This window comes from Schistocerca cancellata, chromosome 2, assembly GCF_023864275.1.
Source record: "Schistocerca cancellata isolate TAMUIC-IGC-003103 chromosome 2, iqSchCanc2.1, whole genome shotgun sequence".
Taxonomy (NCBI): domain Eukaryota; kingdom Metazoa; phylum Arthropoda; class Insecta; order Orthoptera; family Acrididae; genus Schistocerca; species Schistocerca cancellata.
In genome coordinates this window covers 530,944,438-530,957,545 of record NC_064627.1, presented here as the reverse complement: position 1 = coordinate 530,957,545, position 13,108 = coordinate 530,944,438, and the positions used below count along the sequence as shown (strand labels likewise).

General features: G+C 41.3%; 1 protein-coding gene across 1 annotated transcript; it reads right to left on the bottom strand.

Moving 5' to 3' along the window:
• Window positions 1-213: 213 nt before the first annotated feature.
• Window positions 214-3,910, bottom strand: LOC126155960 (uncharacterized; the record flags this gene model as incomplete). The annotated part of the gene is made up of 5 exons (XM_049916268.1): window positions 214-1,331; window positions 1,438-1,697; window positions 2,002-2,185; window positions 3,185-3,374; window positions 3,705-3,910. Coding segments are annotated over 5 exons (1,113 nt in total), but the record flags the coding sequence as incomplete, so codon positions are not given.
• Window positions 3,911-13,108: the final 9,198 nt, after the last annotated feature.

Below are 13,108 nucleotides of genomic sequence, written 5' to 3'. Positions count from 1 at the left end.
ACGAGTAGACTATGGCAAAATTAAGGTGTTAAACTGTCACCAATTATATGAATTACTGAAAAAAATTTTTGTTGCCCCTGAAATGCATTAGATACAGAACCTGCAACAGAGTGTACCATGAACCTTTAAACATGAACCAGGTTCGCCATAAAGCAATACAGACATGTGTATGTTGACAAGGAATTTAGGAGAGACAGGGTCACTAATAAGAAGTGTTATTAATTTTGTGAACTTTTTTATTGTTATGTAAGCCACTTTCCATCTGCAGCCTTCTCTGAATTAAACATGCCCAACAAAGAGGAAGATATTTTAAACTTAGACGTAACAACTTTTTCAAAGATAATGAAATGAAAATTTAAACAACTTATACCACAAAAAGTGTGTTCAAGCAGCACAGCTTAGACTTCACTACTATAACTACTTGGAAATTTTGATCACAATAAATTAATGCTCTTATTGCTCAAAGGATTCTGTCAATGCTTATAAATAGTGATAAACAACTGTGGTATTTGTTTGTACACAAAATATGAAGGCAGTTAAAGTATATGTGAGTGTTCTGAAGCCTCAAAAGACTTTTGCAAAATTACAAACCAAAACTACATCAAGTAGTATCAGTAATGAACAGCAGTAAAATTAACAATAGAAACAAGGTCCATGATGCCCATCTACCAAGAAATTCAAGTGTGTAAAAAGTATGTTACAGCACAATAACTTCACAACACAAATTAATTTAAACTTCACAAGCAGGACCCTAAGAAACCAGATCAGAAAATTTTATATAAATACATCACTAAGCTTGAAATAAAGTAATGCTAGAGTCAAAACTAACATAAGGAAAAAAACTGCAACAAAAGTTAAATGCAATTTATTACAGCAACTATCTTTTAAGTACTAAAAATGACAACTAATTTATGCAATAATGGGGTAGTTTATAATCGATGAGGGAAACAGACGCCCATACGTGACTCCAAAGCTAGCCTAAATGCAACCTCGAGCCATCCCATAACAGAGAATATGCAGGCACGCCACCAAGAGCGCTGCTGCATCTGCTGGATCTGTCAGTTGTCTTGAGCAACATAGTTGATGTCGTCGTTAATGGCCAATAATTGTGCGCGGAAATCCATATCCAACAGTGCATGTGCTAGGTCACCCATAAGATTGGCAAGTTCTACTTCTGCCATATTCAAAGACTGTGCCAATGCTGCCACCCAAGATAAGATGTCAGAGTCAGACATACTGATGAAACTTGAAAGTGGGAATTTTCGTCGCTCGTTACGACCAGATCCTGTTTGCCTGGACACCGTCACAACTGGATCACCCTCACGTGGAATCTGCAGATGTTAAGATAAAATTAGTCATGAATCACAAGTCTGCATTAATAAAACATAATATCTCTATAATATTCCAATCTGCACAGGATGTATGAGCAGTACCAACCTTTACACAAATGGTAGCAGTTAGACCACCCTTCGTATCTCGGCCAACAAGTGAACGGGTGTTGTATACAAGGTTTCGGCGTTCAGTGACAGATACTGGAGCAAGGAAAGGACGTCCCACATAAATCAAAGCAGCATACACCTCTTCTAGCCCATCGCGCATTGTCCGGCGATCTCTCCACAGCACATACTTCCCATTTCCTGTTAATGAATATCCATAATCCTTTCGACAGTGTGGCTGATCTGACTGTGTAAACCATCCTTTAAAACAAAAGGAAATGTTTAGACTTTTGTTATCTCCCACATATGGAGAATGGAAAAAATGAAGAGCTTAGAGTGAAACCTGGCACAAATTATGTAATATTGTTACAGTTACCTACAGTTTAAAATTAAGATTCTCAGAAATTTTAAATATTTCCTTTTTATAACAAAAAATTACAATTACATTTGATAATTATTCCACAATTAGCATGTCTTGTTCAACTCAAACATATTATGAATGATCATGTCACAAAACTGTAGAATGCGTATGTCCAAAAAGTTACATAATTTAATAATTACTAACCAGTGTGTGGATAGGAACCATCTTCCATAACAGTCACCACCCTGGCAACATGATAGCCTGGGTCTAACAGAGCAACACCTAGCCGTCCTCCAATGTCAATATGAAGAGCCACAAGGACATGCTCCTTTTCCACCGTTCTTGGGCACGGATCGTAGCTGACATAACTGTCAACATCTTCTATGGACTGAAAGAAGAGAGAAGTAAAACTAAAGAGACTGTTTAACAAAACCTCAAACATTTGATAAATTGAGGAACATATAAATACTGCAGTAGAAGTCCGACAGATCTACAATATTTTGTGATTTTCTTTTGCTATTTCCCTTTTCTCACTTTCAGTTGCTATGTACATGTATTTCTCTAATCTCTCCCTCATTCTAATGACATTTGAAATTTAAGAAAGTTACATCCTCTTTGCTGGAACAATGGATCTGATATTTTAGGATAAGGTTACCCATGGCAAACAAAGCATCACTGCCAAGTCCCAAACCGGTGTTCAGTGAGCATAATTTTTTTTTTTTTTTTTTGCGCACTAATGCTAACGTAAGACCACCTATCCCCCCCCCCCCCAAATTTTATTTGTAAGTGGAACAGCAATCTAAACGGAACTGTACATTACACATTAAAATGCACATCTGATTAACAATAAAAATGCACATTCATAGAGTACTGTGGATATCTCCAATACTGACAGCCAAATACTACAAAGCAGCTCACATTCTGATTTGTAACTATTATTTCAGTCAAAATTCGAGGTCTAATTTTGTTACCGATATGCCACAGAACATAAGCAAACCGTAATTTTTAACAAATTTGAATCCTTTATAACTATTTTCAAAGTTTTGAAACAACAGGTACTTAAAACATAAGCAACATATGTTCCAAGTCTGGTGTAAATGTCTTTCTCCTCAAACATCCATTACTGTTTACAGTTCTCGTCCGCTTCACAAAGAGAACAGCCACGCGGCATATCTGACAACTAAAAAGACTCCACTTAGCCCATAAAACAAGGAAACTTAACTATAATGTATCTTTGACCCACTGCCAATAAGCACTATTTAACTAAAATTAAACTAGGCAGACCCGGTAGTATTCAAATTTTGTTAATGTTTACTGTCCAGTTGCAAAGGGTAATCAGTATTTAATTGTGGAACAATACTGAAAACTGAACAGATGTTAACCTTACCTCCTCACATGAAGCAAGAAACAGCCCAGAAGCAAGACCTGGAAACTTCTTGTCGAGGCGCCTTAGCTTCTGCAGCAGTTCTAATGCCAAACCAACACAGGTGTAATGCTCTTCCGTTATGGGAGGTTCATAGTGTCGATAGAAGTGACTCAAGCTATCCTCACCACTTGCACAAAACTCTTTGTAGAACCTGCGCAGGAACAACAATAAGGAGGGTTAAGTTTGCAGTATCACTACAGCATTGTACTGAACAATAATAAAGAAAACAGGCAAATCCAAGCTGTAATGTATTAATTTAATGTCAATCATACATATCCTGTACCTTAAATTATTATTTGGAAGTTTTCTTCGTTACATGCTTTACTGTTGTAAAGAGAGAGAGAGAGAGAGAGAGAGAGAGAGAGAGAGAGAGAGAGAGAGAGAGTTTGTGACATTGTGTGGGAAGGGGCGAGTGTGACTAGAGCTGCGAGTTACTCTTAGCTACGATTATGAACAATGTGTATTGGTTTTCACTTCATACCTGACGAAGTTGCCAATGCTGTTGTAGTTGTGAGCTTGAACGAGCTGTTGCACGCTTAACTCGAGGCTGGCGGCCAGTTCCTCATAGCGCTCCACAGAGGCGAACCGGAGCGGCTGCCCACGGAAACTACCCCATGCCGGAAGTGGAAGCGGGTGGCCCGAAGGCCACGCCGCCCCTGTTAGCCCATCCCAGGTTTCTGTCTCGAGTCAACTCGGCCACTCGCTGCCCCAGCGGCCAACCGTTGGCACGTAGCCAGATTCATCCCTGCAGCTGCTGATGGGCTCTACAGGGGGTTCCGTTAGCAATGAGCTCTTACTCTGCTCTGAAAGTCAGAAGAAACCACGTCAACTTCCCTTACCAAAATACAGAAAACACACACATACATAGAATATTACACTCCAGTAACACTGAGTAACTTATCAATCTACTCGTTAGTGGTCCATTTATAGTCTACTACGTATTATACTGCAGGGTTAAGGCGAATACTTTGCACCACATATATAATCATAGTACCGATATGTATATATGAACTATGTGAACAAATCTGATTTCCGGTGTAACTAAACGTAGTTAATACGAAGCTGCTCAGTGACACAAATTCTAACTTCTTACAAGAATCATACATTATTTCCCCAATTCATACGTACGCATCCGAGTGAACACTACTGATTTTGAACCTGCGGTCCACAAATATACTATGTACGTACTACACGCGAAGAACAAACGTTTTCGGCCAGCACAGGCAAGCATCTACCGAAAACAAATGCACGGCATTTTCTGTCAACTATTCGGCCTCGCAGTCACGGAATAAACCACACGCGTAATACAAACAGTCAAAACATTTACACTCGACCCAAAACGCATTAGAAAAACTTTTCCTCTGTGCTGTTATCAAATTGATCATTAATAACCCCTTGTATTCAATAGCGCGCTAATTGTTAGAACAGTGAAACAAGCCAAAAACAGAAATTACAATCTTAATTCGCTTATAAACAGTAAGTTCAAATCCCGAATAAATGAAATGATACACTGATGTAGACATCTTTGATGCAAAAATCGCAGCAGTATCGTACCGTACGTCACCACTTGGCTTTACTGCTCATATTTCATTCTCTATCCTTAGAAATTCAGTTACTCTTACGTCGAAGGCTTTAAAAACCTCAACAAAGAGCTGTAGGGCTAATATTAAAGTTGAAAAGAATCCGGTGGTACGTCCAGGACAAAAAGCAGCTAGTCACAAAGCAGTTACCTGAATTGCACAACTTCTCAAAAGAAAAAAAACGCATTGTTGCGTTCACCAAAATACGAAACAATCGTCCATTTAATTACACAAGTAAGCGCAAACCAACGTAGATAATCATATCTTGACTTACCCATAAAACGTGCACCACCTATCTGAAGAAAACACTCTCCTTCCACTACGGTCCAAATCCTTCCTCTGCCAGGATACAAATGACAACGAGCGTCTCTTTTGCACGTATATTTATACCAGAGGACTGGCTTGAACCAGATTCACACTTCCCCTCCCCCCCTCTACTCCCCTCTGCCACGTCACTAGTTCAACACTGGCAGCGCATGATGCACAGCTGTTTCGCCGAGTAAACTGCCCTGTGGGTAGATAGGCATGCAGCGAGACGCACAAAAGCACTTCCCACACTTACAGACATGCCGACGCCGATGACGTCATGATCAATAGTTGTCTTTCCCAACACGTGACCCTCCCCTCTCCGCTCGTGACGTCACGCGTCGGGGAACAGCCCGAACACGTGACTGCAGGTCACGTTTCTTCATTCTCCAGGTTCGGAGCAGAGTGCGGAAGGCAACAGAGGGAAAAGGTAGTAAAGATGTCGCTCTCCGTACGACTGCGGCTTATTTGTTGCGTATGAATACATATTCGAACTTAAAATCCAGGTTTCTACATCATGAACGCGCCTCTTTACTTTCTGTCTGCCTTAGAGCAGTGCGCACGACCAAATTATACAGCGCTTCAAAATTGCCTAGTTGTGCTAATACAAAATGCTGGTCGTTTATACATGCAGTGCAGCACGATACTGCCCTTAATAAGAGTATGAGTTGCTATTCCACCCACTATTCAGTTTACTTTACGTGATAAATTGCCACTAAGAAAAAGTGAATTAACGTACTTTTATTCGTAAATAAAACAGTCAAGTTTAAAGCGAACAAAGTGAGGCAGTTTAGTCATTAATCATATTTTCGCACAACATTTGTTGTCAGACAAAACAAGACCAGAAAGAAGAATATCTTCACATTACGTAAACACGTATATGTAATTCTTTCATGCAAGTATACTTCCAGCAATCTTTTTCAGATTCTCCCTCTGTCGGAATATACTTCAGGAGCCTCATAAACTGTGTAGCTTTGTTATACAGCTTTTCTAATACATGCGAAATTGGACAGTTCGAAATAGTTAGATCATGGTAACTGGAAGCTGTTTTCGATCGACCACAGCACATTCGTGTAATGCCGATTGACGTTAAGTCCTTTTTCGGTTTGAGAAAATTCGAACTGGGAAAGTCAGCAACGCCATAAGCCGTATAACTAAGCTGGAAAAAGCAATATGTGGGCGTTTGTAGGTAACATTTTTCTTGTGAGTCTGGATATATCGCGTTTCTCTTCGCCATAGTGTTTTTTTTTTTTACTGCTATATGATTAACGGCAACAACAAAATCGAATGTTAACTGTCGACCCAGCCGCGTCGCGATCTTACACCTCAGATACACACCTGGTCACAACGTCTTTCGCTATATTTCAGTACGAACTGCAAGTTTCTTACCTGCTACGTTATTGGATTTTAGATTCTGTATACTGTTTTTTTAATAGCAATAACAAAGAATGAAAGTGCTGCATTGCAGTGATGGCTGGGGAATCCTTCAGTGTAAGTTCAGTGACCAGTTGCGCGCAGTGTCTGTTGCGTGTAGACGCCTACAGTGGATGCGTACATTCAATGTGGTGTCGTGGTCGTGTTGTACGATGACAGAAGGGAGAAGGCGAAACCCGATACCGGCAGAGAGCCTGCTGCTCTCGATTAGCATCAATGTGTCACCCATTCGACGTACAAATCAGGCCTTCCCTCCACGAGACAGTGCAGAGATGTTTGGAATTTCATTCAGGGCCCTGGCACATAGTCTCGTGATGAAGAACTTATTGAATCGCGTGCCAGGGATGAAAATTTCTTCCTCCCCCAGGATTCGAAACGGCTGAATCCGAGTCGAGCGCTGTCTCTCATGTGTGCGTTAAAGACTCAATCTCACTTTGTTCGTTAACGGTCGCTGTATTTGCTCGGGGCGCTTGTTCAAGTTCATCGTGGATCAATTTACTCAGTTTTTTATTACAGAAGGCAGCTATCCCTCTGACCGAACACGCTGAACTACCGTGCCGGCGCGATCTTGGCCACGGAGACTGGTACAGCAAGAACACCTACTGAAACCTGTTATTGGTTGTGATTTAATCCCACTAGATGTTTAATCATATACTAACGTGTCAAGGTGGAGCATATTCAACTGGAGTCTCTCTCCATTTCGCAGATCCACGATAGCAAATATCACGTTCAGTTCGAACTATGAGTTTTCTATCTTTTTACTGGAATGCCAATATAAAAATTTCATCTTAAAATCTGCTGTTTCCACAGCTTATTTAAATGTTTCTGTGCAAGTTGCTGCCTTAATCTGAAAGATGGCTTTGTACATTACATTCGTTGTAGAACATTCAATACTACGTTTTCAACTTAAAATTGTTCCACCAGTGAGAGGCGAAAGGTGAGACCAATATGACCTATTTTTTTCACTGAAACTGCGCTATTTCTCCTGATCGTTCACACGATTTTCTGTAAATATGTTATCTTAATTAATTAACTGTTCGACAAAAGATGCTGTGTGGTATTATTTTGTTTCACCGTATTAGTTTCGGGCATTGCCCGTGATAGGCGGTATCTTATATGTAATGTTATCTATCGTAACCCGTTGACAATATTTCATAATGTTCATGTAATAATTCGAATATATGATTTATATAGACAAAAATGTAATCGGCATAACGATTTTTTTATGAAATATATGAACTTGTCACTGGCATACGCTCTAGAACATTACATATACGATACCGTTGATGGGCGACGCCCGAAACTTGGCTGGTGAAATAAAATATTATCACACACCAGCTTCTGTGGAATACTTACTTAATTAGATGACGCACTTGCAACTTCTACAAGCTGCAGGGCACCAAACGTACAAGACACTGTTCTGTCACTGGCATTTTGTTGTTACCGAGTGATTGTCCAGCATAATTTTGTGATTGTGTTGTAGTGGATGGTTCTGGAGTAGATAGGAAGAAGAAAGGCGAAACCTCTAGCCGCCACACGAATTACGCCTCTTGAGTAGTCTGCACCAAAGCGGTCGCCGAACTTTCCTGATACACTATGTGATCAAAAGTATGGGGACACCCACAAAAACATACGTTTTTCATATTAGGTGCATTGTGCTGCCACCTACTGCCAGGTACTCCATATCAGCGCCCTCAGTAGTCATTAGACATCGTGAGAGAGCAGAATGGGGCGCTGCGCGGAACTCACGGACTTGAACGTGGTCAGGTGATTGGGTGTCACTTATGTCATACGTCTGTAGGCGAGATTTCCACACTCCTAAACATCCCTAGGTCCACTGTTTCCGATGTGATAGTGAAGTGGAAACGTGAAGGGACACGTACAGCACAAAAGCGTACAGGCCGAACTCGTCTGTTGACTGACAGAGACCGCCGACAGTCGAAGAGGGCCGAAATGTGTAATAGGCAGACATCTATCCAGACCATCACACAGAAATTCCAAACTGCATCAGGATCTACTGCAAGTGCTATGACAGTCAGGCGGGAGGTGAGAAAACTTGGATTTCATGATCGAGTGGTTGATCGCAAGCCACACATCACGCCGGCAAATGCCAAACGACGCCTCGCTTGGTGTAAGGAGCGTAAACAATGGACAATTGGACCGTGGAAAAACGTTGTGTGGAGCGACGAATCACGGTACACAGAGTGGCTACCCGTTTCCTTTAATTTACGTCTATGGTCACAAACTTTTTGTTAACAGATTACCAATTTCAGTCTTTAATGACCATCATCAGATCTATTTCATAAAAACAGATCTGATGAAGGTCATTAAAGACCGGAACCGGTAATCTGTTAACAAAAAAGTTTGTGACAATAGACGTAAATTAAAGGAAACTAATTACACATACGGGTCACTGTTTTTTCGCGACGATGTCGCAGCTTGTGAAAAGAGTGGCTATCCGATGGCAGGGTGTGGGTATGGCGAATTCCCGGTGAACCTCATCTGCCAGCATGTGTAGTGCCAACAGTAAAATTCGGAGGCGGTGGTGTTATGGTGTGGTAGTGTTTTTCATGGAGGGGGCTTTCACCCCTTGTTGTTTTGCGTGGTACTATCACAGCACAGGCCTACATTTATGTTTTAAGCATCTTCTTGCTTCTCACTGTTGAAGAGCAATTCGGGGATGGCGACTGCATCTTTAAACACGATCGTGCACCTGTTCATAATGCACGGCCTGTGGCGGAGTGATTACACGACAATAACATCCCTGTAATGGACTGGCCTGCACATAGTCCTGACCTGAATCCTACAGTACACCTTTGGGATGTTTTGGAACTTCGACTTCGTGCCAGGCCTCACCGACCGACATCGATACCTGTTCTCAGTACAGCAATCCGTGAAACATGGGCTGCCATTCCCCAAGAAACCATCCAGCACGTGATTGAACGTAGGCCGGCGAGAGTGGAAGCTATCAAGGCTAAGGGTGGGCCAATGCCATATTAAATTCCAGCATTACCGCTGGAGAATGCCACGAACTTGTATAGCATTTTCAGCCAGGTGTCCGGATACTTTTGATCACGTAGTTTATGTCATCACTGGCAGGGCTGTTTCTACCATTAGTCAAGACTAGGCAGCCGCCCAGGGCGGCCAGATTTTAGGGGCGGCAAAAGGCGGAAAAATTAATTTCAAATCAAACAGCGAAAAAATTGAGCAAATGAGAAGAAATAATTAAAAAGAATAAAACTTAAAACACTGAACTGTTTTCAAAAGCATACGGAACTGTTGCTATTGAATCTTTATTTAATGTGACGAAAGTAAACACATTGTCTACCCATCTCAAAACTAAAGCAGCCGCTACTGCGTACGAAATGGAATTAAACATGACCTTGATTCATCTCAGTCGAGCACTGGCGCGTGGTATGTGCGCCGTCGCGATCACGTTGCGACTTGATGCCATACCTCCCTCAGACCCTCTTTTTGTCTTTTTCTCTGCAGGTCTTTTGTCAAGCGTCAGTTGTATGGAGTGGTCCTGTTGATGTTTTCAGTTCTGCACTTATGAAAGCTGTTAGATTAGACGGATAGGTGGAGTAGCTAATGAAAATATACTGCCGGCCGGAGTGGCCGAGCGGTTCTAGGCGCTTCAGTCCGGAACCGCGCTGCTACTACGGTCGCAGGTTCGAATACTGCCTCGGGCATGGATGTGTGTGATGTCCTTAGGTTAGTTAGGTTTAAGTAGTTCTAAGTTCTAGGGGACTGATGACCTCAGAAGTTAAGTCCCATAGTGCTCAGAGCCATTTGAAAATATACTGAATCGAATCAGAGACGAAAGAAGTTTACGGCACAACTTGACTAAAAAAAGGGTTATTGGGAGGGCAGTGTGGTGATTAAAAATTGCACATGGAGACCAGGGCTCAACGACAGTAAGCAAGTAAAACGGATATAGGTTGCAACAGTTATGTAGAGATGGAGACGCTTGCTCAGCATTCGTTAGCGTAGACAACTACGTCAAACCAGTTTTCGGACAGAAGACTACAATAACAACCAACGTCACGATTATCAGCTGAGCCTTCCAAGGATGAAAGAACTCATAACAAAGAAACCCAAGACCCTTAAAACAACAGTCATTATCGTCTCGTCTGATCAAGGGGTACTGATAAATGCCAAAGAAAACTGTGTGCTGTTGTTCGTCAACGTGATGTACATTTTGAACGTTTCTTTTACTTTATTTCAAAGCTATCTCCAAGATGTGTTTTGCGCCAAGTACAGTTCAGTCCGTCTTCACTGGTGGACGGCCAGCGAGTCTAATTGACTCAACGAAGATCCCTCTTACTGCCAAGTTTTTATGGTATGTCTTTGCTAAGTGAAAGACAACGGCGCAGTTCGGCCAAGGGAAGATAACTGAGGATAATTATCACGTTATGGGTGGGAGAAAACTGTGCTGAGCGTGTATCATTCCAATATTATCAACCAAAGAAACCTAAGGCGCAAGATGAACAGAGGTAATAATAATGTAATAACAAACCACAAAGCTTTAACGAAAACACTTGGTGGTGTTTGCGAAAGAATTTGCTGATGTGTCACAAACGTATGTTTCTCACAAGGAAAAACTACGCATTCATCGCGGAAATACTTCCTAACTTCTGACAGCTCTCTTCTTGCAGTTACTCCTAATGTGTCCAAATTATTGGGACTTGCTGCCCGCTCCTTCTTATAAAAAATATTCGCAAGATAAAGAATTCATGACAGAAATCTAATCTGGGATGAAAACCACATACTGATAAATTCAACCGAATAGAAGCAACATCCAAGAGAGGCTTCTGTTCTTGCTCAAAGAGGAACATTTGTCATCTTACTGAAGACTAAAGAAATTTATTGTACTAGCTAAAAAGGGCCTGCTTCGCTTTTTCTTTTCGAATAGTTTTTTGAACTGAAAACAGAGCAGTTAACTGTCTCATTAGTACAGCATCTGTTGTTGTTGTTGATGTTGTTGTTTTTGTGGTCTTCAGTCCTGAGACTGGTTTGATGCAGCTCTCCATGCAACTCTATCCTGTGCAAGCTTCTTCATCTCCCAGTACCTACTGCAGCCTATATCCTTCTGAATCTGCTTAGTGTATTCATCTCTTGGTCTCCCTCTACGAGTTTTACCCTCCATGCTGCCCTCCAATACTAAATTGGTGATCCCTCGATGTCTCAGAATTTGTCCTACCAACCGATCCCTTCTTCTAGTCAAGTTGTGCCACAAGCTCCTCTTCTCCCCAATCCTATTCAATACTTCCTCATTAGTTATGTGATCTACCCATCTAATCTTCAGCATTCTTCCGTAGCACCACATTTCGAAAGCCTCTATTCTCTTCTTGTCTAAACTATTTATCGTCCACGTTTCACTTCCATACATGGCTACACTCCATACAAATACTTTCAGAAATGACTTCCTGACACTTAAATCTATACTCGATGTTAACAAATTTCTCTTCTTCGAAACTCTTTCCTTGCCATTGCCAGTCTACATTTTATATCCTCTCTACTTCGAGCATCATCAGTTATTTTGCTCCCCAAATAGCAAAACTCCTTTACTACTTTAAGTGTCTCATTTCCTAATCTAATTCCCTCAGCATCATTGGACTTAATTCGACTACATTCCATTATCCTCGTTTTGCTTTTGTTGATGTTCATCTTATATTCTCCTTTCAAGACACTATCCATTCCGTTCAGCTGCTCTTCCAAGTCCTTTGCTATCTCTGACAGAATTACAATGTCATCGGCGAACCTCAAAGTTTTTATTTCTTCTCCATGGATTTTAATACCTACTTCGAATTTTTCTTTTGTTTCCTTCACTGCTTACTCAATATACAAATTGAATAACATCGGGGAGAGACTACAACCCTGTCTCACTCCCTTCCCAACCACTGCATCCCTTTCATGTCTCTCGACTCTTATAACTGCCATCTGGTTTCTGTACAAATTGTAAATAGCCTTTCGCTCCCTGTATTTTACCCCTGACACCTTCAGAATTTGAAAGAGAGTATTCCAGTCAACATTGTCAAAAGCTTTCTCTAAGTCTACAAATGCCAGAAACGTAGGTTTGCCCTTCCTTAATCTAGCTTCTAAGATAAGTCGTAGGGTCAGTATTGCCTCACGTGTTCCGACATTTGTACGGAATCCAAACTGATCTTCCCCGAGGTTGGCTCCTACTAGTTTTTCCATTCGTCTGTAAGGAATTCGCGTTAGTATTTTGCAGGTGTGACTCATTAAACTGATAGTTCGGTAATTTTCACATCTGTCAGCACCTGCTTTCTTTGGGATTGGAATTATTATATTCTTCTTGAAGTCTGAGGGTATTTCGCCTGTTTCATACATCCTGCTCAACAGCTGGTAGAGTTTTGTCAGGACTGGCTCTCCCAAGGCCGTCAGTAGTTCCAATGGAATGTTGTCTACTCCGGGGGCCTTGTTTCGACTCAGGTCTTTCAGTGCTCTGTCAAACTCTTCACGCAGTATCGTATCTCCCATTTCATCTTCATCTACATCCTCTTCCATTTCCATAATATTGTCCTCAAGTACATCGCCCTTG